At 34.8% G+C, this 27986-nt stretch overlaps 1 protein-coding gene across 10 annotated transcripts in view; it reads left to right on the top strand.

Annotated features, from left to right (window-relative positions):
• The window catches only part of DMD (dystrophin), a 2254165-nt gene that overhangs the window by 1924945 nt on the left and 301234 nt on the right, over positions 1–27986 (top strand). For all 10 annotated transcript variants that reach the window (XM_036227209.1, XM_036227208.1, XM_036227211.1 and 7 more), the window contains 3 exons: positions 2521–2641; positions 3265–3533; positions 27101–27247. In XM_036227209.1, coding sequence (XP_036083102.1) covers positions 2521–2641; positions 3265–3533; positions 27101–27247 — 537 coding nt within the window. The remainder of the gene's footprint in view (positions 1–2520; positions 2642–3264; positions 3534–27100; positions 27248–27986) is intronic.

Raw genomic sequence — 27986 nt, 5'->3', positions numbered from 1 at the left:
TGAGCAATCTCATCTACTTATGTAATTTTAATCCTTGCCTATATGCATAACCATAGGCACTCAGTGGATATTAGCTTAGTGAGAGATTACCTCTTAAATCTCCTTCCTTCTCCTTAAACATTACACTCATATTTATTTCTTTCTGGAATGAGTGTTACCTCTCCAAGCTAAGCATATCAAACCCCCCCCCCCTTGCTCTGTTCCCCATATGGATTTCCCTTTATATTAGTGTTGGGTTTTTAATATTCATCTTCATTAATTTTATCCTGAATGTGCACATGCACATGAGGTATTGTGGATCAGAGACAGATTTCTCTTGATTAGTTCACAGTAAATATCATCACCACCCTCCTCCTGTCCTTGCCCAAGTCAAAGGTTCCTAATTACCTACAAGACAACACCTAGGTTTCTTAGCAGGGCATATATGGTCATAGGTTGAGCTTCACATTGAGATAACAATGTCCTGCTTCATCTCTGGACATAACCTCTCCTTATTCTTTGTGTTCTAGAACACTAGCCTACTTGAGATAACTATATATGCCATACTGTATTATGTTCTATGTCTTCACACCTACATTTTTGTCTCCTTTCTTTCCTCTTCCTCTAACTTGCTCTTCCTTGGCCAGCTCATGTTCATGCTTTAGAATTCTTCATGAATACTATATCTTCTCCAGGAAGTCTTTCCCAATTTCTTTTTCCATATAATGCAAGCCTATAGCATTTCCACATCATATTAAAATTATTCACGTGTTTGACCCTTCCACTATATTATATAAGTTCTTCAATGGGAGGGTCAGTTCCACTTTCAACTTTGTATTTCTAGTCTCTCATACAATCACTGACATATAGTATAGTTCAATAAAAGGAGCAGTTCTGGATTTTATAATTAGTACTATCACTATCAGTTGCCTCTTGTCAAGTCTAAATGAAGAGACTAGGCAAAAATAATAATTTTCTTGAAGCTGGGAAAATTATATATATATAAGAAAAATACAGGAATAGAAGAACTATCTACATATACACACATGCATGCATGCACGTGTGTGTGCACACACAGACACAGATTTCAAATGAAATATTAAAGGGAGACTCGGACTTACCTGTAAACAGAGTAGACTATTCACCTACGCTGTATGATTTTAAAGGAGCAAGATTATTCCACTACACAGAAATTACATCTCTATTCACAGACTGAATCCTAATATTCCACTTACGGAATTTCATTATTTTGGTTCAGACACCTTGCCTCTCTCTACTGAACTATAAGTAACTATGGAAGATGAATCACTTTTCAAAGTAATAGACAAAGAATTCCTTTGGATGGTGAACACCATTAGGATTCTATTTGTAAATATGTTATATAATACAGTTCTTGAGCACTCGTATAACACAACATATCTGAAGTTTAAGGAGCTGCTAATTTTTCTCCTTGTAACAGAACAAGGCTTAAATCCAGTAGGCAATGTGACTAAAAATAGGATAGAATTTTTAAAAGATATGAATAATTAACTCCTAGATCAGGGCAATTATTATTACTGTAGTTTTTACACTGATCTATTAGCATTCTTGTAGTATTTCATACTTTAATTAACACCTTCACTTCTGATATTGCAGAATCTGAGTTCATACCTATCTTTGATGCTTTCAGAGCATCTGTTAGTTTATCCTAGCCTCACGGGATGTCTCATCACCCTTAGCACTCTGTATATGAATTTTACTGTGTTCACTCTTTATCTAGTGTTTGTTTTCTCCCTTCTTTTGGTCCATAAACTTCTTGAAGGCAGAAACTATGTATTTTGATTTTCTTTTAACCCTCAGTAACAAGGAAGATTAAAGATTAGAGTTTAAAATCAATAATTAGCCTAGATGATCTCAAGACATCTATTCTAGGTCTACTCATTTTTGAGAAACTTGGTCCCACAACTCCTACCATTGGTATACCTCAAAGCATATCTGCCATTCTCAAAGAAGTCACAGTGAATAATGTAATTGGTATTTTTTTTAATTATTGGATCTTTACCTCAGTTTAATAATAATATATCACTTCATTCATTGTCAGGCATTTTGGCTGAATTAATGGTGATTGCGAATTGGATTGGTTGTATACTTCAATACATCCTAAGTTCTTCCAAATAGCTCTTCAGGCTTCCCATTATGTTTTGGATATGTGTGTCTTCATTAGCCTTGCTAGGGTTTTGCAATATATATCTTGTGACTTTAGCTCTAGGTTTTAAGTGTGGCAGGCAGATTATATAGATAAATCACTCTTATCTTAATGAAAGGTCATTAACATATCTTGAAAGCTCCCCTATCCTCTCCAGGATAGTTTTACAAACACAGTCATTTGCTAGTTAATAGAAATATTCATATGGCCTTCTTTGCCATATTATAATTATCTGTTTATGAATAAATGACTAGAAATTAACCTAGGAATTTTACAACCAATTCTGAGCACCCAGGATTAATTTTGAGAAGAATTTCACGAGCCAACTCAGCATTTCTTTTCATTTCATTTCACAGGCCTTTAAGAGGGAATTGAAAACGAAGGAACCTGTAATCATGAGTACTCTCGATACTGTACGAATATTTCTGACAGAACAGCCTTTGGAAGGACTAGAGAAACTCTACCAGGAGCCCAGAGGTAATTGAATGTGGAACTATAATAATGTATTGATAGAAGGATCAGTGGTGACAGAGCAACCCATCCATTCTGGCTGCCAGGATCTGGATACCTCTCATATTTTCTAGGTTAAATAGAATCAAGTCAAATTAAACATAGATGTTGAAAAAAGAATAAACAATCATAAACCACCATGCATAAATTCATCTGCACATTCATAAATAAACATTAAAAGAGATTAGCGGTCAGCTATTAAAACACTTGGGAAATAATAAACAAAAGAGATTATCTGTGAGGAAGAATTCTATTGTTACAAAGACCCAAGTTAATTTTCCATTTAAGAGCCTGACTGAAGTAAATTAGAGTTTGTTGTGTGCATTCTAACATTTTTCTCCTCAATAGCTTAAATTAATCTTGGAGTATCTGATTGATATAAGGTAGAACAAAGTCACTCAGGAAGACAGACTTTAGATGTGCTAGACTATATCAAAATTCATGCTGAACTGCAAAAGAGCCATTAATCTGTAGGTTGGCCTCTTGTTAAACTGACTTTCTTTCTTCCACTATGATCTTTTCAACAATGTTGTGTTTTTTTTTAACAAAAAATGAATATGGCCTAAAACCTTGTCCTTTTACCAATTTAGAGCTACCACCTGAGGAGAGAGCCCAGAATGTCACACGACTTCTACGAAAGCAGGCTGAGGAGGTCGACACTGAGTGGGAAAAATTAAACCTGCACTCCACTGACTGGCAGAGAAAACTAGATGAGGCCCTCGAAAGACTCCAGGAACTTCAAGAGGCCACGGATGAGCTGGACCTCAAACTACGTCAAGCAGAGGTGATCAAGGGATCCTGGCAGCCCGTGGGCGATCTCCTCATTGACTCTCTCCAAGATCATCTCGAGAAAGTCAAGGTACCATCTACTACTTTTCTTCATGGCCCTTTGAAAGACATAAAAGAGGTTCTAATCTGAAATCTAGTGCAGGATTTTTTCTCACAAAGTTAAAAATAAGGCCATTAAACATTAGAAATCATCCCATCTTTCACAAATTCAGTCTTCTTGCATGTAGTTTTTTCTTCAAGAGATGATAGTGATCTAATAGTCTGTTTTCCATAATATAATATGGAATAGTAAAAAGTTACAGGGAAAAATCATTTTGATTTTGGTGTTAGTGAATTAATTCAAGTGTTTGTACTAAAGTGGTTTGATTTATGTGGGTGTGTTCTTTGTGGTATTTAGTATCAGTGTAGGAAAATATACAAAATTTAATCAAGACCTAAAGGTCTAGATTTTGGCCTTTTTGCTAAATAAACTATGTGACTTGGTTACGTTACGGTACTGTTACAGCCCTCATCGCTGCCCTTCCCCTAGAAGACAATGTGTATAATATAATTTTGAGTTGTAGTAGTCTACTGTAGATATTAAGAGATGACATTATATATTTGTAATACTCTTAAATTTATTGGGGTAACGTTTGTTAATAACATATAAGTTTCAGGTGTACAACTTTATAATATGACACCTGATACTCTATTGTGTGCTCACCACCCAAAGTCAAGTCTCCTTCCATCACCATATATTTGACCCCTTTACCCTCTTTGTCCTCCCCCCTCCCATCTTCCCCTCTGGTAACCACTTACTGTTGTCTGGAATACTGTCCATGAGACCGAAGTTATATTCCCTTGTGGCATAAAGCCAATAAATATATTCATGCAGAAAGAATATACATATTTAGGAGTATCATTGTGACAACCAGCAACTTAATACATATTTCATTTATTCATCTAGTGTCAAAACCAGCAAACATCCTCCCAGATTCAAATTCATAAATGAATTCTCACCTGCACTTAGCGCGTTAGGCAGCACCTTTTCTCCCTTGGCTTTCACGGCTCTGTTCCATCCACATTCTTCTTCCTTTATTTTCCTTAATTTTGAAACTCTACCTAGCCTTCAAATGTTGGCGTCCCCAAGCTTCTAACCTTAGCTTTATTCCCTTTTTAATGCATAAATGTTCTCAGTGTGAAATGGCATGGATGGTAACAAATTTGAATTTCTAGTCCGGATCTCTGGTCTCCTAACCCATGTGCCATTAGAATCAAAATGCAACCATTCTACGATCCAATTGATTTGTTTTCCTGTTTGTTTGTCTATTCTCTTACTGCTATCCCCTTTTACCTACCTTTTCTTCTGTTTTTCCTATTTTATTTAATGGATCATAATCCAACAAACTTCTCAGGCTAGAAACTTGAAGCCCATCCTTAAATCTGTCTACGTTTTCACTGACTGCCTGTGAGTGCTCATTTTACCTCAAAATATCTCTTTTATATTTTTTCTCCTTTTTTTTCAACCATGTCCTGTTCTGACCCCCAGTATCTGGTACTCAGATTGTGGTCTTCTACATCTTTAAACCCCATTTCCCAGTAAGTGTACCTGGCATATCAGAAACACTACATTTTAAATATTTGATGAATGAATGAACAGTTTATTTACTGATATTTCTGCATTATCCACCCTGTTACAAATTCAATCCAAACTCCTACAGGAGACTGCCTGCCTGTGAATGAAGCCCAGTGAATGGAGAGGGCAGGTGGCCGTTTGCTCCTTAGCCCTGGCTTCAGTTCCTCACTGTTGCTCCCATCCTCCAGGCCAGGAAATTCACTCTGACCATACCACCCCTTTATCCAAATATGCTATCTTTTTTCATAACTCTCTATCTTTACAATGCTCTTCTCTCTGGCTGGATCACCCCTACTTTATCTTCCAGATGAACTTCTATTCAGTGCTCAAGGCCCAACTGAAATGGAATCTGCCTTTATAGTTTTCCCTGAGTATCTCCCACCCCCAACTCCCACAAAACAGAAGAATCTGCTCTCAATTCAGTGCTTTCACAGATCAACACACATGTTTAAATTGTCACGCTTAAATTTCACATGTACTGTAACAAGTCAATTATGTTTTCTTTTTCCTCCAAGAGACAGTGAGGTTCCTAGTAGTGAGGATAACGCTGTACATCTTTGAATTCCAAGCAACATATAAAGAATCTAATTCAGTGTCTTTGTTCCTTCACTTAACAACTGTTTATGAGCCACTGTACAATGGGCTAGACATGTACTTAAGAATGAAACAGACTTGTCTTTGCGCTCATGAAGCCTACAGTCTAATGTTGATTTGATTAGCTCTTCATTAAGATAGTAGGTGAAGATTTAAAAGGAAACTTAAAATTTTGACTCTATACCTTTTAAAATCTCTTCCACCCCAACATTCCATTACCCTGTGTCTAACATTTAAAGCAATGGTTAACATTGCTGCCTACATGAAAATTAAAATGTTTTGGAATGTATTACCTCATATTTACTCAGCATTAAAAATAGTATTTTTATCCAAATATATAGAAACTAAATTTTTAAGACTTTTCCCCCCCAAAAATGACAAGTTTAGGAGAATGGCCCAAAGGAACTAAATTAGTTAATAAATCAATTAAATGGCTGAATATATAGGCTCCAGCATAGACATAAGGAATTCATTTTTAGCCATATCTTACACACAGGAGTATTTGGAGGATATTGAGTATAGATAGAGGATGTATACAGCATGATTTAATAACAAAAAATAACTAAAAGTAAAACAGTTTAAACAGCCCTTACCTAATCCTATTTGCAGTTTTCCTTTTAGTTCCTCTTTCATAGCTCTTCTTGATCCTAAGACTAAATTTATTTCCCATACAACACTTCTATCTTTCTTAGACAAAGGTACACTTCAATTATAATATCTATCAGAATATTTATAGATATGATCATTTTGGTTTCTAAACCAGTACTGTATAAGTATTTTATTCATAATTTAAAGTTATAGATTACATGAATTCATATATATTTATTTCCCTTCAGTAGCTCCTCTTCATTTTATAGTGGAAATAAATCATTTTTCCCTGTTGCATCTCAACAACACTAGGTTTGAAATTCTGAAGCTTTGGTAATGGTAGTTTCTAAGGACTGAATTTGATGAACTAAAACTTACTTTGAAAAGAGGTAGAAGAGTATTAAAAACCATTCTTCCCATTTTTCTACTCAGCACTTTAAGATCTTTGAGGCTCCACAGCTGTAGGGAACTCCAAACTGATAGCTCAGCATGTAACCAAAAGAACATTTTATATATCTGTCTCGGTTCATTTTCATCACCCCTAGTGACTCTATAATAATTTCCACCTCCATTCTGATCTCATTTGTTAAAGATGTTATTCAAGTAACTATGCAATGTGTGCTTCTGTAGGATTTAGCATTATATCATTTCATTAGCAAATGTGGCTTTTGGATTTGGAGAATGAATAAAGCAATAACAACTAAATCCTAGGACACTATAGAAATGGCATTATTGCTAGCTGATCATCTTCAGTGTACATATGTAGTATATCAAGAGAAAGGAATATACTATTAATATCAACTAAGAGAATCTCAGCCTTCCAAATAGAGCTTCCATAGGAATAACAGGAATAACGACTAGAATAAAATTTAAATTTTAGATGCCTATTTTTCTTAAAATTTATGATTTATACTCCTCATCAAATATTTTAAGGACAGAATCATGATTTCTCACTTCACTGGAAATAAAACTAACGTTTACGTAGATATGTAAATATCCTTTCCTTATAGTGATGGGGAATATGAATAAGTCCTTAATTCATATATCTATAAGTGAAATATAGGCAGGTTTTAATAATGTAGAACCACTTTTGAACATAAAGTCTACACATGACAGTTTTGTTCTTAAGAACAATTCCTCTGTGAAACAGTTTATGAGTTGTTTTTCCAAGTTTTTTTGATGTTGTTCTAACCTACCATGATTTCTTTACACAGAGAGTGGTATATTATTCTTGAGCCAGGAATATTTCACTGCCCTTAAATTTGCCTGTTGACTTGAAACACAGTTTTTCCATGTGCCATAGTTAAACTCTCCAAGGCTGCCATCTTGGAATATATATATTTGTCACACCTATGTAGTTAGGCATTTTTTATTTTCTATCAGACTTTTAACTTACATTTCTTACTGAGAAAAGTCAAGAGTTATTCCAAAAGTTCTTACAATGAAATATTTTGATTAGACCTTTTTTTAGAATTATAATTAAGACTAATATAATGATGTGCGTAGTAGACTAGGGACTATGATGAAGCCACCATGCTGCCCTGACTTATTTATATTCAACATTCACATCTAAAAATTTAAGAGGAAAACTGGCAAATGCATCTATTCAGGCCTACTGTCATGAGTCCCTGTGGCGTGGTTTATCTGATAAATTTGTCAAAGAAATGCTATCTCAGAATTTGACTTTTAGAAAACCAAGTACGTTTCCTCCTGATAGATAATGTGAAATGTGATATAACATGTTAGTATGTCATCTTTACTTTGGCAAGCAGAAAGCTTTGTTATGTACACATAACTCTATCTTTCCTTACTGCTTTTGTCATCTTAACCCACGTTCTGATGTTTTATTATTATTTTATTAATTTTTGTTACATGTGTTATTTATATGAGTCAACCTTAAATCCTTTTTAATATAAGAGTTTTATAGAGAAAATTTATAATTCTTTCTTATAGAGATAGGGGATGCATGGTTAGACAGAACCGTCACAAATAAGGTAACTCTAAGAATGATTCAAAATATATAAGCTCTCCCAACTCTGAATAAAGGAATGGCATCTCCATAATGAATGAGGTGTTACTGCCCATAGTAGGAAGAGGAAAGTTTACTAATATTTTGTTAATTTTTATTAAATGCAAATTAATTGCTCTGTGGAGATGTCTGTTGTTTTTATACAAATGCTGTGTGTATTGTATAAGCCTTTGATTGAGAAGAAAATACAAACAAAAAAGTTGGACTCATAAATCTGGATTAAGGGTGGAAATAATGCCTAGTGTATGGAGTAACTAGGGCTTTACCTAGTTTTCAGAGCATGCAATTATGACATTTAAAAGCGTACGATTTGACCTTTGATATCTGGGAATAAGAAAGCATTATGAGAGTAAAGTCTCACTTATATACTTTAAAAGAATAATATTTATTTTTTGAAAAAATAGAATGGTCATTGTCAGCTTTAATAGAGCTTAGAAACAAAAATAGAAAATCCTGACCAAATTATTCGTACACTGTAAAATTAATTGTAAGTCATTGTTTCCAGGAGACCTTATTTCTTAGTTCTTATGTATTCTCTCTCATTTCCTGTTTTGTTTGTAAAGCTAAAAGCAGATTACTTAGGACAGCAGTCTCTCAAATCGTGTTCCTTACCCAAGGCATCTGATTTTAGATAGCGTCCTGCGTGTTTTAAAAGCCCCTACCTCAACTTAGGCAAATAGAACCTTCGTTTACCATGCTATTCCCATCTTGCCTTTGAAACTTCTGAAAAGACAGTGCGGAGTAATTGTTTCAGACATCTGTTTAGCATACTTTGAAGTGCATATAAGTTCTTTTTCAGTTTCATTTGAACCCCAGCTGTCTTTACCAAAGTCTATAATCAATCTGAATTAAGTTGTCCTACTTCTACTAATAAGTCTCTTATTAAGTTCTGCATCAGCCTCTTAGGGAGACTTAAAAGCTAATTCATGTAGAATTGCCATTTTCTACTAATTCATTTGTCAGCTCTCCAAATTCCAACAAAAACAATTGCAAAGACTATTAATTTGGCTCTTCATAAACAACTTATGTAAGTGTAGTATACATTGGAAACCAGCAAACAATTTAAAACAGTGGGTGGGAGGAAATGAGTTGATGACATTCAACATACTTTCTTTTTGACTCTTTTGAGATGCCTTCCATATTCAAATATAAAGCCGTTTATTTAATAAGAGAAACATCCTTCTGTTTTCCTTTCATAAATAAGATAATTACAGAGTGAACTTTGCTTAGAGATAGGAAAAGGCTTTAGAACAGTTGGAAAAGAAACATGTTCTTTTTTTATTGAACTTATTTTAATTTGGACTTCTTTGGATCCCTTTGATAAACTGTGATAAAAGAAGAAGCTGGAACTACATACCATTGTTATTGCATTAAATCAGAATTGAACAGCTCTTCTTCTGGTCATGGGATATTTAGAGGGACATAGATAATCAAAATGTTCAGCTAATAAGTTCATCTGCCATTATTCTACTAAAGAAGTATTTAATTAGATAATAAAAATTTCTCCAAACAATATCATTCTTCCTTCTATTGGAAAGCGACCATATCAAAAACTGATCCTTTAATATGCCAATCTTGTTTACTGAGGATTTACTCCAGAAGCTTTGTTTGTGGCTGGTAGTAATTAGAGTGCTATTCCTCAAGAGTCTTAGATAATAAAAAACTATTCAAAAAAATCTTAAGTAATATATTATCAGCATTAATGGATCTAAAAACTCAATCATTCATTCACTTATGATAAGGTTAAAACCTATACCCAGAGAAGTCTGATCTCATTATAGAGTGTGAATGTTTAATTTATTTCATGAATAAAATTGTATGAGAAATTGTATTAATGGTATCTTAGTTTTCCTGGGAATATTATTATTTAGCACCAAGCTGAGGGAACAAGAATTTTCATTAGCTTATGTGTACTTGTGCATATGCCACATTGACTAGAGTTCTAAAATGTGAGAGTTATTTATTTAACTGAAATTCCCTATTTCCTTAGAAAGGGGACGCACACAGCCAATATATATTTTCATTCTTCTTTGACATCTACCAAAGTTGTAACAAGTTTAAAGTTCACGGCTATGTTACTCTCCTACCATAAGCTCAACAAGGAATGATTTAAGAACAGATAATCCAAGGAGCGAGTTCCTGCTGTGTTCCTGTCACACCTCGCAATTATGGACTTCAAAATGACACAATTGGCACCAATATCATGCCTTACACAATCTTTCATTAACTAAGTTAAGCAATGGCATTGAATAGTCGTTCCTGGTAAACCAGTTTTCTGGGTGTTATTAGAACAGATGTGCCTATGATAGTAATGTAATCCTCTCATTTAATGGAGCCTAAGAAGAGTAAACTTTTTCATAAGATTTTTACACTAAAAAAATATTTTGTACTTACTATGGATATTTCTATCAACAGCATTTGCCAAAAGCAGTACTTCTCAAACTTTTCTACTTCAGTTCTCTTAATGCCAAAAAGATGAAGCTTGATATTTTCCCCTTTCACCCATTTTACCTCCTTTTTCTATGAGCCTGAAATTTCTTTGATGTTTCCGGTTTTATTTTTTAAACCTCACATTAATTTTATGACTTTCTCTATAGTATATTTTTGTGTTTTAATATGAAGACGTTTTCTCTGAAATCTGAAGCAAAATGAATCCTCCAGTATATTCATGTATGGATATGAAAGCATAATTTGAGAAGCATGATATAAAAAAATTGCCCAGTTTGTACGGGCTTCATCTCTTTCTATCACCTTCTGTCTTTTATCTACACATATACAAAGAGTAGATCCTTGCCATTTCAAATTTATATTTTGCAATTTTCTCTGGCCCTTCTGACCCCCCCCCCCAAAAAAGCCATCACTTACAGCTCTTTGTAATTGTGAACATGTATTCTTTGAAGGTTTTGTGCAGCAGTCACTTAACTAATGTCTTAACTGGTGTTATAGGTCAAGTTCCCTGGAAGCAGACACTATGAACAGGGGTCTGGGTGCACATGATTTATAGATAGTCTGCTTTCAGGAGAATCCTCATGGGAGTTAGAGAAACACAATAAGGGAGGAGAACGAGCCAAGCAAGTATACCATTTCAGGCAAAAATCCAGCTTTGCATCCTGATTCATAAGGTGAGAGCTCTAGAAACCACACAGCCAAGTTGTCCTTTACACCCAAGCCAGTCATTGGCTGTGGCCAGCAGTTTGCTCGTAAATTATTTATCAGGTAGCTCTGAAGAGGAGTGAATACTAATTTGTAGCATTTTCCGATTGTCATGGTGTAAATACTCCCATCACGGTTGATTCAAGCTACCAAGATGATCTTACTGAATGCAGAATTGGGAAGAGACACACACAATTGACTCTTAGGCTCTGCTCCTGCACACCACTGTGGCCTACCACTGGGGACGTGAATTACCTTCTAGACCAAGGGTGGGTGTTGCCTCTTGGGCTAGGGGACTCCCATCAAGAGAGAGGCAACTGTGAGACATTAGTAGCCAACAGTTACAGCAGCCTGAGGTTAGATGCCCAGACCAGGAAAAGTATCCCCTACAACTGGTAACTAAACCTAGTATTCCACTCAGCCTCCATATCTCAATATAGCTTTTTCAGGGCTGCTTTGTTCTTGTACATGCAACAATTCTTTAGAAGCAATGAAAATTTTGTTTCTTAATGGAAAACCCACCTCCTGGGTGCTTTTTGGAATTGGTAATAGAAGAAGAGAGTTAATGAAAAGATCTAAGAAAGTGATGATTATTAGTAAGAAAATGGCTCTATAAGTCACTTTGGCTTTATAAGTATATAATCTGTAAATATCTGAATTGATCAGATATTTTTGCTCCAAAATCTTCACATGAATAATGGCCTACTCTTTCTGAATCTCTGTTGTGGAAGACATTCACAGTTTTTGGAATAAGACTTTCAAATTTACTTTAATTTTCCTATTGGTATTGGTATTTTAATGGCACTTGTACATTTTGGGGGTTGTTTCATGACTTTGAGCTTAACTTGCCTTCCCACTATTAATACTCTAAAATTAAGATATTTAGTCACATACTTTTTTACTTGGTTTAAATGTTATCACACTTACCAATAACAATTGAATTTAAAAATTCTCTTCATAATCTCCTGCCAAAATAAGCAAGTGCTTTCAAGAGTTTCTGAAGTCCAGGATATTCCGAATAGTTGAAACTCTTCAACTTTTTAAAATTAAAAACGCTTGCCAGTAAGAATGGCTAGTAACTTATCCAGGAGTTCCTACATTTTATAACATCTTGTCAACCCATTGAGGATCTGTGTTCATGGATGGAGGGTGTATACTTGGGTTTAGAAATGGAGATGGATTTAGGGTGAAACTGGGAGAACAGATAGGAGGAAGTAGGAAATAGTCTTAATTGTAGTAACTGGGGAAAGGAGATTTTTTTGTTTTTCCCCAAAGGTGGTGTGAAATCACTATGTTAAATGTCTATGAAAAAGTTCATAGTTGTGGTATAGGGTGAGTGGTATATGTAATAAGAATTATGGGGTAAATATAATAGAAGTAAAAGTCTTAAAATATACTTCAGTATTTAATAAGAAACATTCAAAACAAAATTTCCCCCTTTTTCTGGAATCCTAGGGGTGGAGGTAGGAGGATGGAAATAAAGTAATTTTTACATTAAAAGTAATTTGATTAATATGCAATGTAAAATTGAAATAGCTATGTATAAACCCACTCATATCAAGTATACACTAAATAACTGAGTTAACTGAATTAGGCAGAGTAAGGGTACATTGATTTTCAATGTTTTTGAAAATTGGTCCACATATCATTGTTACGTTTTTGTTTGTAAACTTCAATATTTATTAAGTTTTCGCAGTGTGTTCAGCCCTGAAACATTAAACTCTCTTAACCAGAATGAGGCTGGAGAATCTAACACTAAGATGAATTTCTATTTCCTTTTAAAGAATTGATTTTTATGGCGAACTTTTTTCATTAGAGAGTTAAGAGTCTGCCAGTCCTGTTTCAAAACACACTTGTTTTTAGAAGTTTTGTTCCCTGGGATTTTGAATTATTATAGACTCATTGGGCTCATTTAGAACTTTTCCCTATCAAATATTTAAATCCTAGCATCATGATCTTAATGTGGCATTATGCAAGTTAGCAAAAAAGAATAAAGTCAATTTATTAACAATATATGTCAAAGTGCAGTAATCAAATAGAAACTAGTGAATGAGGAAAGTAAGCAATATATTGGTTTGGTTTCTTTTTAGAACCAGTAACAAACTACTGCCAAGTTCCATTTTATTTACTTATTTTTCTACTTTAAAACATTTTAGTCCAATTTGGAATCTGTATAATTTCTGTGAACCTAAATCCTCTTAGCTCTCATTGCATAATATCTATTCAATTGCTCTGTAGTTTAAGGCTCTTGTCTGTCCCAAGGACAAGTAGGCCACATGCAACAATATTTCACTTACTTCATCTGCTACTTGTCAGTGGCTATAGGCCTCCACTTCTTTCTAGCAGAGACAAGGCTAAAGAGAATGGTTCATTGTTTTCAACCTACACAAACCCCGTACTAGAATGGCCACAAGGGTTATCCAATATAATGATGACTTTTGTGCAATCCTGTAAAGCCTAAGGTTAAAAGAAATATAAGCTAAACAAATGAGCGTAAGTTTTATTGATCTTTCGGCTTAATAAAATATTACCTTTGGAACCACCCTGACATTTTGTTATAAAGGTCGAGGGAAGATGTTTTCAAGGTTCTCTCAGTGTTAAAATTGCTTGGGGCTTGGGGTTGAATGTCACATGCAAGATGGGTCTTAATGAAATCTGGCCCACTTTGACTTTCAAAAAAAATATTGAATTCTTAGTGAAAATATTATTTTTTAAGATTTTAAACACTTTTTTAAAATAAAATAGTATTCTCCTTTAGATAATCAATACAGAATCACTCCCACACATTTTTTTTGGCAGGCTAGAATTTATCTTATTACTAGAAACTTTCCCCTCATAGAGTAAATGCATTTTAGTAGAAAAATTTGGCATAGAGCAGTTACTGTAGCCAGAATAAAAAAACTAATAGTAAAGTAAAACTCCATATTTGACGCAAGTCCAATATTGTATAAGATATATAACATGCTCAATAGTTATTAATCTTATATTTTTATCTGTGTTGAGATTATTTTTTAAATTTTATTTTATTATTAGTTGCAAGTATACAGCACATCGGTTAGACATTTATATAGTTTATGAAATGATCCCCTTGATTGCTTTTTCTCCTCTGGCTCTCCACCTAGCCATTATGTTACCGATGACTGCATTCCCTATGCCGTGCTCCCCATCCCAGTGACCCTCTATCAACTACTAATTTGTACTTCTTTAACCCTTCACCACATTCTCCCAGCCCCAAAACCCCCTCCCCTCTGTCTGTCATCAGATTGTCCTCTATATTTGTGAGCCTATTTTGATTAATTTGTTCTTTTTGTTCCTTAGATTCTGCATATAAGTGAAATCGTATGGTATTTATCTTTCTCTGTCTGACTTATTTCACTCAGCATAATAATCTGTCCCTGTCATTGCAAATGGTAGGATTTCACTTTTTTAATGGCTGAGTAATATACCATTGTATATATGAACCATAATTTCTTTATCCCATCATCTGTTGATGGGCATTTAGGTTACTTCCATATCTTGGCTATTGTAAATTGTCCTGCCATGAACATAGGGGTGCCTAGATCTTTACGAATTATTGTTTTGGTTTTCTTTGGATAAATATCCAGAAGCGCAATTGCTGGGTCAAAAGGTAGATCCATTTTTAAATTTTTCAGAAACCTCCAGACTGTTTTCCATAGTGTCTGTACCAATTTGCAATCCCACCAACAGTGTATAAGAGTTCCCTTTTTTCCACATCCTCGCCAACACTTGTTCTTAGATTTATTTATTTGATTTATAGCCATTCTGACAGGTGTGAGGTGTTATCTCCTTGCGATTTTAATTTACATTTCTCTGATTAGTGACCTTGAATACCTTTTCATATGTCTATTGGCCATATATATTTCCTCTTTGGAGAGGTATCTGTTCAGGTCTTTGCCCATTTTAAAGTTTAATTGTTTGTTTCTTTTTGTTGTTGTTGAGCTGTATGAGTACCTTTACATATGTTGGATATTAACTCCTTATCAGATGTATCATAAGCGAATATCTTCTCCCATTCAGTCGGTTGTCTTTTTGTTTTGTTGATGGTTTACTTTGCTGCACAAAAACTTTTTAGTTTGATGTAGTCCCATTTGTTTATATTTTCTTTTGTTCCCCTTGCCCAAGGAGATATATCTGAAAAGAAATTACTATTAGCAATGTCAGAGAGTTTACTGCCTAAGTTTTATGGCTTCGGGTCTTATATTTAAGCCTTTAATCCATTTTGAGTCTATTCTTGTATACAATGTATGAAGGTGGTCCAGTTTCTGGGGTTTTTTGCATGTATCTGTCCAATTTTCCCAGTACCATTTATTGAAAAGACTATCTTTACCCCATTGTATAATCTTGCTTCCCACACATCTTTGAGGATACTAAGTCATACTCCTTTTTTAATAAAAAAAAATATTTCTATTAAAATGTATCTTAGTTAAATACTAATCTTTTTTTAAGGGTAGATTTGGCCAATGACTGATTTTTTTTGAAATAATATCAGAGTACTTTGATTAGACAGTTTGACATGTAGATTCATTTGTGTAAGTAGTAATTTATTCATCATTTGCATGTACTTAAGTGGACATTATCATGATAACAGTTGTCATAACAGAACATAACAAGGTATGAATTTAGATCTTACCTTAAGATGTGATCAGAAAAATTAGAGGAATATTTTCAAATAAAAGTAAAAAATATGGTAAAAAAAAAAAAAGAAAATGAAAAACTGAGTAAGCTCTAGATTCTACTTGAGAAGCTAGATCTTTCACACACACATATATTATCCATCAAGGTAAAAATAATAACTACTAATATATCTGGAGGGGCAACATTGATTGGAAGCAAACACTTAAATCTTTCTTTTCAGGCTGGAAATATAAATGAAATGAGAATGAGCCATTATATAAAATTTACCAATGTAATTTTTAAACATTCTGTTGCATACATTTTAATGAATAAAATCCATTTCATGTTCATTTCTTTGACTTTATTAGTCAAATATCTTGTTCTTCTGTTGTTCCATTTATAAGAAAGAAAGGCATTTTGGAAAGATTAAATAAAAACATTTATTAAATTCAGGAGCTACAATAATCTGAAAGTAAAAGCGAATATTGAAGGGCATTCTACAATTCTTTTCAGCCCTCTTCCATTTAATTATTTTTATCTCAACTCTTAGAAAATTTATATTCATCTCTGATTCAGTTCCACTTTAGTATTTCTAAGTTGATAACAACATATTGAATAGAAAATCAAATCAGCAAAAATCCATTTTGTTTCAATAGTGAGTGCCTTTCCCACAGAACTAAAATTGAATAAATGTGCCCATTCTGAAGCAAACTAGGTGTAGTATATTGCACAGGTAACTCACAAACCTAAATTCCTTTATTAGTCATTATTTATACATGCAGAGGTAGCTTAATTTGTTTTAATGGAAAAAGAATCTCTTGAGACCTATTATATTCAATACCATACTCTCTCCTGCATTTTCTTGTTTGAAAATTTGCATTTTATAGCTATGCATACATTTGGCTGGAACTCGTTTCTTTTTAAGCCAGTATAATAACAATCACTTAAATGAAATGGTATTCATTGGAGTTAAGCTTGCACAATCATAGGAACCTGGTATGTTTTGTGTACTGCTATGTTAATAACACCTGAAACATTCCCTCACATATAATAGCTGCTCAATAATATGTTTTGGAATGGTGAAGAAATAAGTATGCACAAAAGTAGAGGACAAAATCCTCTCTTTCACATACCTAAGATCTTTAAAAAAATGTTTCACAGATAATTTTCTCCCATCTGCCCCTACCCCGTTTGTAGCCAGTCTTACTTCTTGGCCAAATCAGCAAACACTCATTGTCACTTCTTTCTCCTTTCTGAAATGACCACAAGCTTACACTAATCTACTTGAGATCTTCTGATTGAATATGTCACACCCAGGTGAACGTGCCTTTTCTGTTGTTTGCCCTCTATGGATGATTTCAGTCACTTTATATGCTCAGAGAGTCTCTCTTGACCTGCCTCAGCATCCCCCTTGTCACTTTCTAAACCCCATGACACAACTTCTCATAGTGATTACATTGTTTTTAATAACTCACTAAATTGTCTATTTCTGCTAATGCCCCTGAGTCTGTTGAGTTCCATTTTCACAGTGATATATACATAGTACATATATGCATAGCATGTAATTAATATGAAATAAGTGTTTCCAGGTGAGTAGTAATTAAATCTAACTAAAAGAGTTGCTGAGAATATGCCATAACCCTTTGCAGAAACCATTATCTGCGTTGGAAAGGCCAACTCATTCAAACCCACCACAATCTTGCTCCAAGAAAATGCTCATGATTTGTCTTCAACTGCCCTGTGCTTCATGCTTCAACTTATTAAAGACTGTTTGCTCTTCCTCAAACACATTAAGCTTTCCTGCCTCTTACCCTATGTTCAAGCTTTGGACAAATATCTTTCCTCTCTCACTTACTCTACTTCCTCTTTTTTTATCAGTTTTATGTACCCACATCCCAGTGTCCAGTTCAAGGAGATTTTACAAAGCTATATGATAGAGGTGTGAGGAAAGATAGGTTTCCCCCAGAATTATATTAGAAATTGGCTCCAAAGATGCAGCTACCTGAGAAAGGATCTTAGTCTGTGGCTCTCTCATGGATGAACTTATTGCCATCTGCTTTGCAGAGTTTCCCTGAACTAGATGGAATAGAACCTCGTGTGACTTTGTATACTTCATGTTGCCTGTCACAATACTTAACTCACTGTAGATGGAGAAAGAGAAGGAAAAATAGACCTGACCTTCTCATTCATCTTTTACAACAGCCCTGATATGTCCATGTTATTTATCCCCTTCTAACACAAGAGAAAATGCATGGAAAATATTTGTAAATAAACTTTTTCTTTAGTGGAAACTCCCAAAAATGAGAGAGAAGGAAGAGAAACTGAAGCAAGAAAGAGAAAGAGAGAGACAGACATGTAGAAAGAGATCATCCATAATCTCAACCCCAGCATCTATAATGCCAATCTCTGCAAGTGCATCTTTGGGTAAAGTAGAAAAAGGAACCTCTTTATTCAAAGAGATCCTCAGCCCTGCATCAAGGTATACCAACTCAGTAGTGGAGCCCGGGCTGGATTTTGGCCCCCTTTGTCCCCTTGGCCAGGCCACTGTACAACTCCACATGGAGACCCTGGTATGTAGTCTTCTCATCTTCTCCTATATAAATATTTTAATACTTTTATTCAGTCTTGCCAAAATGCCCTCCACAAGTCTACACCAAGTATATCACCACCAGCAGAAGACATTTTCCTTAAATAGATTACTCTCCCTCCTTTTACCCACTTGCTCCATTTTTAGAAAAACACCTCAATTGATACCAAAAAACTGGAATGTTACAGTCCTGCTCAGAAAGTCAGAGATACTTCAGAAATTAGCACATGCTCCAACATAAAATAAACCAAGTAATAGAGCTAAAGAATTTAAATATGGAACCTAAAGGAAATGAACAGATTTCTTCTATTTAGGAATTTTGTGTTGGATTTCTATAGGAAACTGTTTATGAAGCAGTTTAAGAATAGCTGTTAGTCTGAGGTATTACTGATTAATACAAAAAATGTCTAATTCTCTTGACTATTCTTTAATAAAAACACATTAAGGGATTACACATACTGGGTGCAGGCATGCACTGGTGGAAAAAAAATAATATAGAATTGCCTTAATGAAGATTAAGGTCTTAAGAAGGAAGAGACAATGAATTAGTAAACAGGCAAATAAATCTGCACTTACAAATTGTGATCAGTGCTAAGAAGGAAAATAGGGTGCTGAGAATGAGAAAAATAGCAGGAGCTTGCTTTAGATGGGATAAACTGGTATGAACTCATTTTTATAGTCACATTAACTGAGATGTAAGGTATATGAATAGAAACCAACTAGACAGAGACAAGTAATACAAAGCTCCAGGTTGAGGGGACAGCATACACAAAGGGTCCAAGTCAAGAAAACCTTGGTGAGTTCTAGGAACACACTATCTTCTAAGTTGTTAAAAATGTCAAATTCTCAGGCCCATTCTGGACCTATTAAATCAAAAACACTGGCATGGGATCCAGCAACTCTGTGTTAACAGGCCCGCCACATGATAATAATGCGCACTATTGTTTGAGAATCACTGCCTTAGACAGATGCCCTGTAGGAAAGGGTGAAAGTAAGGCAATACCCCTAGGCAGAGGCAATGGTGGTGGCTAATGTGGGCACAGATCATGAACATTTTTGACTGGCAGAAACATTTGCAAATTCAAAAGAACCTTAAATCTAAAATTTAATCTGTCTAAAATAACTCCTGAATTTGAATAAGCAGTATCCTTCTGGTTGGTGTTTCTAATGGTTTATAGATCATATTACTTATTCTTACATTAATAAATAGATTTCATTAACTGCCATTTTGCTTGATGTTTTATCACATATAATTAAAATTTCTCAGAAGGAAAATATTGGCATTTCTTCTGTTTCCTTAGAAGCTTAAAAACATGGCCTGCTTAAATGATTTATTTATACTCATTAGAGGCCTTTTTATTTTAATTGTACATATTTTGCATTTAGCCTCTGTAAAACACTCATGAACTACCTTCTTATTTGTTTTAATTGTATCATTAGAAAACTATGAAAAGCTTGAAATGTTTTTAGTTTTTTGTTATGTTTTTGGTTTGTTTGCTTCTTTTTTCTACAAAGGAGACATAATTAGCAGTCAGGGTTAGGTTATAAAAACAAGTTTCGAAGGAAATTGAAGTAGCTAAGATGTATACAACTCATTATAAGGAGATGCCCTTCCTTTGTGACCAATTCTGTCCTGTTCCTCATCTCCAATTTATTTCTGTGAAGAAAAAATGAACAACATGCATAAAAAAGAAAGAAGATGGGCACTATTAGTGTGGTAAAGCTATAATTCAGCTTTTATTTAAGACGTTAAAATAAAAGCTACAAGTTTTGTGTGAAGCTATGTCCTGACAGATGAAGAACTATGATAGATGTAAATGAGAAATGTGAAAAAAGAGAATTTATGCTTTTGTTTGGGTGTGCCTTCTTTTTTAATACTACAAAGAGAAACTAGAGATCATTTTTCATAAAAACATAAGGATCATTTATGGGAAAAAAAACAGCAGTTAATTGCTATTAGTTTAGTACCACAAATTTGGAAGTGTGGTGTCTCTGAGGGTAAACCATGGTTAAAATATAATTACTGATAATTGTTTGGGAAATAAAAGCACCACATTTTCTTCATGTCTTCAAAGTTCACATTGTTTTCCTAAAATCTGTTGTCGTTGTTGTTTTTTAAACTACCCTAAGTCATCCTGGTTATGCTATATCTAAGTCATTAGTTCTGAATTCATTTCATTATTTATGTTCTTGTTCAGTTTGCACATCAAAAGTGATCATGCCCAAATATGAAAACGTACAAGAATTGCTCTGAAAACTGAACGCAAAGAAGACAATGGGAAGAAACAGCATAATATTTTGCCTTCAGGCTACCACAATAAAAACTGATGCTAGAATAGAATGCAATTGCATCTCTATTTTAAAAAAAAAAAAAGAGTGCATGTTTCAATGGCATAATTTATTATCAGGAATGTCTCCACCAGAGGCAAAAAGTGATACTAATGGCAGAGGAATGTGCTCATTCAGTCTGCAAACTACACCCTGTGTTGTGTCTTAGCTCTATGCAATCCCTCAGTATTTGGCAGAAATCAAGAACTTCATCTTAGGGAAACAGTGGTATGTCTTAGTTTTATTAGAGATCTATAGGATAGCCCCATAATGTTAGTAATGAGATTTCACATCAGCCTCTTGCAAGAAAAATATAAAAAGTACCTGACATCTGAAGTCTAAGGGTAAAAGAGATTGGGGAACCAGACGAACTTAGTCTATGTAATGGATGCTATTGGCACCTTAGCCAGATTGCTTTACCAGGGCGATGCACTCATCCCCCTGCAACTCTGCATGTTGACTGCTAAAGACTCATAGTTGTACCCTTCTCCAGAAAACCTCCCTCAATGAAAAGTAAGCCACATTGCCTGGGAGGTTACTCTGTCCCTTCTCTAAGACTGCCAGGAGGCAGCTAGTGGCCAATGACTAAACGATACTGGGATAGAGAAGAACAAAGTCCTTGTCTCAAGACGGGGACAACTGTAGTATAATTTGTATTCCATAGCTCCCTTGTGGGACCAGGCTAATGTTGGTCTCCAGCCAAAACCACATCCTTACTTTGCTTTCTTGCCCTGCCCTCCTGGTTCTCTCACTCTCCTTGAGAGCATTCAGACTCTGCTTCTCCGAAACCTGACCTAAGGCAGTAGGTTTCAGAGACAAAAGTTGAACCTACATCCTGGGCCCCATACCAGACAAAGAACCAACCAGAGTAAAGAAATAAAAATAACAGATAACAATGGAAGTCTCCAAGCCTGATGCATTTCATGAAAGGCTTGCTTACATTTCACCCTGTGTTTCTTTGTTATTGGTTCAGGTGAGAATGAGTAGCTCATTCTCCAACCCCCCCCCCAGTTATTTTAGAGGCACCAGTATTCTACTAACCCTTTTGGCAAAGCAGAATATGGTCTTTGACCCTCTTGGCCCTGGGGGCGGACACGCACTCTAATCAAGATGGCATACCCATCCTGAAAAGCAGAAGCTACAAAATACAACTGAGCCGTACCTGCCTCCAGATCCCGAGTACCTGGGCTCTGTGAGGCCTTCCCTGAGCCATGTGATTTCTATTTCCTCCCTCCAGTTTCCCACTACTAACCCAGCATGAAGAATCTGGAGGCTTTTCCTAACATCTCCTTTTTCAGGCTATTTTTCAGTAGCTTTGGTTTGCAAACATTCAGTAAATTTCATTGTAGAGAAAATTCAGTTAGTCACTCCCCTTTTTAAGTAGTATCCATAATGGAAATTTCTTTGCACAGTGGATATAGCCTTGAAACGACATTCTATCATGAGACCCTACTAATTTTGAATTCTGGTAAGTGAGATAGGACCTCTGAATTAGCAGGCTGAGGTTTCAGGAACAATGTTTAATATTCCTAAGAAGGGGAGTTTTTCAGACTTTCAAGAGCACCATTAATATATAAGTAAAACACTACATATGTGATATCTACACGTCCCTACACATATCTATATAAATATCTATCACATCACACAATTTATGAATAAATTCATAAATTGCAGAGCTAATTCAAACATCCCAGCATCTCCTCTCCTTCTTGTTTGCCTATGCAGCTACTCCTGCTGTGGTCTCTTTCGGATTCTCCTGGACCTCCACCACTAACCCCCCTTATTGTCTCTCCGTATACAAATCTTATGCTGCTTCACTTTCTTCCTAATCCAGTTGAGATTCCACAATCTGTTTTTCAGTCACGTTCTAGCTAAACTTTCAACTCCCTTGTCCCTAAGTGTTTGTGCCACAAAATCCCAAACATGGGTGCATGGAACACTGTTGGAGAAAGAGAAAATTGGGCTGATTGGATCTGCTAGAAAATGGGGGTCCTCAAACCTCAGAAGGGTCCTCAACACTGTCTTGCAACCTCGTGAGTTTCTTAGGTTGACTCCTTCTCATAGTCTCTATCACAACTAATTCAAAAGTTCCCACTTACCCTCCATCCCTGTTTACATCAATGAATATTTGTTGTGTACCAGTTCTATGCCAGGTTTGTTGCTTCATAGTTCGCAGAGGAGTTGGAGGTCCTTAAAGTAGAAGTTGATCAACTTACTCTTTCCAATCCTCCCAATCAATCTTCTGTGCCTTATGGCATTGTCCCTTGACTATCAAGTTAAAACTGCTCCCTTAAAAATAATGTTCTCTTATTAATAGACAATCCCTTTTGTTTGTTATAAGGTAGATGATGAGTAAAATTCTAAATCTATATTTGAACAAATCTTTAACTACATAAGGATAAGCAAAGATCTGACAGGAAATTTAATTTCATAAAAAGAAAAACTTGACATATCAGACTAATATATCATTCTAAATCAGTACTTTTATATCTATAATCAGACAACATTTAATGAAGTGAAAATTCTGCCTGCGTGAAACTAGTCATAATAAAATTAGACTTGGTTTGCTCTTTCATCGAGAACATATTCCAGATGTTTAAGTGATTGAAAGAAAACCCACAGCATAATGGCTCCCTTCAATGTTTTCTCACTGCTTTCAAACTAGAATAAAAATCTAATGAAATTCTGGAAGTCTTTAAATAGCACATCATATTGTTCAGAGTTAACTGTACTTTTTTACATTTTATGTTTAGCGTTTAATAATTTAAACATAAATTTATGTGTACACTATTAAAAAGCTCTAATATTTGAAATATAGTCAAACCCAATGTTATATTTGCTTAAATGACATAGTATCTGTACTCACTCTTTACATAGTATGATCTGCGATTCCATGTTTAGGGAGCTATACTTCCTGTGCACTTCTAGGCATCTACAGTGAGTGAGTCACCCTCAGGTACTATGGAGCCACCACTAGATCCTAGGTCAAATGCCAAAGTGATGACTGACTTGGACACTCTCCTGCCTCCTCTTTCTCTTCATTTCTTCTACTATCAGTTATTTCCTTTCCTCCATCCTCATGTGCTAGTGCCTTCACGAGGATTTCTCACTGGCTAAAGTTCTTCAGTCTGCTCAGAGCCATCACAATATCTCCCCAACTGAAACTTCAGTACATGAAATTATCTCTTTACTGACTGACCGCCCCTCGAAGCTCCATTTATATTAACAGAAACTTAGGCATTCAAATTCAACTGGACATATAGCTTTTTTTTAATCCGTAATTGAAAATAACACTAGTAGCAGTAGCAATAGTAGTAAAATAGTAGTAGTAAAATTTTATAATAGATGCTCTTTATTCCAATTCAATTAGCACTAACCATTAATTGAAAAGTTAGTTAAATCAGTGAATTATAAAATATATATATATATCTTAAATATTTTATTTTTAAAATAGTCATGAATATTTTAATGTTATATGAAGGTTTTTTTCTTTGAGCATAGATTCACTGATTAGAGTTCTCCATAAATCACACTGATAGCACAAACTTTTTGATTTCCAGTTTCTTTAAGGTAGACAGAATCCATCAAGAAACATGAGAAGCATTCTGAATACAGAATCCTTCTAAATTTTTTGAATTGTTTTTCCCATTTTTATGGTTGTCTCATCCACATCTAATTCAACAACACTTCTTTTAATTTTTTTAAACGACGCTCCGGAGTATTTAACTTGGTTTTCATAGAAATAATTACTTAGTTTTTAGACTTATATTTCTTTGATTAGGGAAATCTTTCATTAAATTATTTACTTGCATTACTAATTGGCAAAAACAGGTTTGAGAACACAACTGACAGTTGCAACATACACGTAACTGACAACTCAGCTAATGGGAACTGAAGGAAGGCTGTGCATACTGACAGATACCTCTAACATTTTATTTAGAGGCTGTTAGAGGCCCCAGTCAGTGTTTCACAGAATGAAGACTCTGTCTAATCTGGTGAGTCTTAAGTCAAGATCAGTTAAGAGAACTTATACTATAATTGCTAGATATGAGTGGAGGGGAAAGCCACAAGATCCCATGACATTGGAGGGAGGGGAGAGAGACAGAGAGTCAGACAGATGAGAGAGGAAGGGAGAATGAGTGCTATGATTACTTGTACTGAAACTTATTTTTTAATCCCTTTCATTCTCGAAAACATTGATGTAGGATTAAAAACTGTGTCCAGAACTTTGGGGAAAAAAGTGAAAATCAAAATATTCTAATAAGAGACATTTGAATGTGTAAATTATGTAATCAAAAGAGAGCTGAAATCTAGATATGACTTAACCGAGATGGATACTCAACTTAATGGCTGAGAGCCATGCCAGTGAAGGCAGATGATAAGCATACAGGGTCAACCTGCAATATTATCAGATGCCTGAATATCCTGACATATCTGCAATGATTTCCTGCTTACAATTCACATTCACGGTATTTACCTGTGGTTACTAAAAACACGTTATTATCCAGAAGAGAATGATTCCATTTTGTAATTGTTGTCCTTGTCTAGGTTTCCCCATTGTCATTTCAGAAATTTGTTTGCTAACCTTTCTGTTATACAAAACAAAGTTATATGGATCATTTCCTTTTAGAAATAGGAATTCACATATATGGAGTCAGGAGAGTTTCTTTTGTTTTTCTTTGTTTTTATTTTTATGGTTATATAATTCATATACCAGAAAATTGACCCTTTTAAAGTATACAATTCAGCAGTGTTTGTTATATTCACAAAGTTGTGCCATCATTACAACTGTCTAATTCCAGAATATTTTTATTGCTCCCAAAAGAAACCTCATGATTCTTCAATATTTTTAATAACCACTTTTAAAAAACCTTTGAGTTCAGCAGGGTGATTATCACAATGTCTTGTGTTATCTGAGAATTATAAAAGAGTCTTATACTCCAGATAATACCATGTTTTAGTGGTGAGATACTCAGGTTGATTTGAGAAGATAATGCCATTCTTATTTAGAATGTACATACTGGCTCCTTCCATTTGGAGTTGAAGAGAATCAGAGGGTTATGGATGAGGTCAATGTAAACAATGTTTTTTTAATCGAAATAGTGAACCAGAGAAATAACACCTTCCCAGATCAAGCAAGTCAAAACAGCACATACAGCCAAGTAAATGATGCTGTCCTTGTGCACAGACATTATATTACACAAACTGTTCTCCTAAGTAAGAGAATTTGGCCCTTAGAAATTGCTCATCGGAACATTTGGACATCATGCATCATGTTAAAGATCCATAAATGTCATCTCAATAGGGTAGATATGATGCATGGTAATATCCCCCCCATATCTGCATAGGTTTCTTCTCAACAGATCGTCATGATGTATTGCATCAGAAAATCCCAATCTAGTGCTTTAGAGACAGCTGAGAAGACCCATGGGAGCCTTTTTAAGTCACTGCTACAAGGACTAAAATACCATACCAGGAAGTCATCCTTATTACTTGACACAGTACCCTAATCTCTAAATGAATCTATTATGTTGTTCGTGCTAAGTATGAATGTAATATTTTATTACTGAGCTTATTTTTTATTGTTAAAAAATCTATTTCTGGTTGTGAGATGAGTAGAATTTAGAATCTAGCAGCACTATATTTTTCCTGTAACTTTGCCAATCCAGAATATCTTGTGAGAGGTATATAATATAATAGTTAAGAATATGCATTCTGGAGGCAGGCAAACAGGGCTATGTGTCCAAGGTTCCTCAGTTTTGACCCACAGGACCTTGGGCAAGGTTTAATGTAACCTCTGCAAGTTTTTCTGATGTGAAAAATGATAATTCTCCAACTATTAACCTCATAAGGTTATTGTGTAGGAATAAAATCAGATTACATATAGACAGCTGATCACAGGATTAGGCACCTAAGAAGTGCTCAATAAATATTAGCTATTATTATTCACCTATTAACAAATGTTCATTGTCGTACTACCACTGTCATAGAGCAAATGTCGCTGACATTGCAACCCAAACAGAATAAGATAACTTGCAGTTCCCTTATGTCTGTTTTTTTGCCTTAAACGTTCTCATCTTCAAATTTACCCTTGACTATTTTACACAGGCACTTAGAGGAGAAATTGCACCTCTTAAAGAGAATGTAAGCCACGTCAATGACCTTGCTCGCCAACTCACCACACTGGGCATTCAGCTGTCACCATATAACCTCAGCACTCTGGAAGACCTGAACACCAGATGGAAGCTTCTGCAGGTAGGTACATTATGATCATTGTAGTTCCTCATTACAATAAGAGGATATGTATATAAGGCTTGTTTATGAGAAACAATAAGAGTAATTTCTTCATGTGATATTCATGATAATATTATGTGAGTGCAGGATATTTAATATTTTTGATAAGTCCTCATATAAATGTTTTTTAACCTATTAATATTAACTTTTGTAAATGGCTTCAAGTTAGGCTTTACTATATCTTGCAATAAACATGAAAGATAATGCTGAATCATGATAGAAGAACTAAATTACTGATATGCACTCGCCTTGTAGTATCATCGCTTGGATTCTTAAAATATCTTTCTCTTCTCTTATTAAAAAAAAGTCAAAGGTAAGACATTCTAAAATCTTTTAAAGAACATCCTATTACAGACCTACACATGGGAGGTTTTCATAGGTTTGTATAATAAATATAGGAAATTTGTGTGCTTACGGTTATTTAAACTCTGACTCAATCTTTCATCTGAAGAAAACAGGGCTATTAAAAGTTTCTGTTGGTTTACATTGGTTTACTATTAGGACAAGTAATTCAAAATACATGGAAAGTACTGGAACTGTACTAGCCCCACGATAACACTATAAATTCCAGCTCTTGATGCTATTGTAGTTATAATTATTACTATTATAGCATACAGGTTTTGGAATCAGACTTACTGAATGACCTTGAAGTCACTTGACCTTTCTGATTGCTAGTTTCCACATCTCTAACATGTTGTAA

The sequence above is a fragment of the Rousettus aegyptiacus genome, unplaced genomic scaffold, assembly GCF_014176215.1.
Source record: "Rousettus aegyptiacus isolate mRouAeg1 unplaced genomic scaffold, mRouAeg1.p scaffold_m13_p_9, whole genome shotgun sequence".
Taxonomy (NCBI): domain Eukaryota; kingdom Metazoa; phylum Chordata; class Mammalia; order Chiroptera; family Pteropodidae; genus Rousettus; species Rousettus aegyptiacus.
This window is presented reverse-complemented; position numbering and strand designations above follow the sequence as displayed.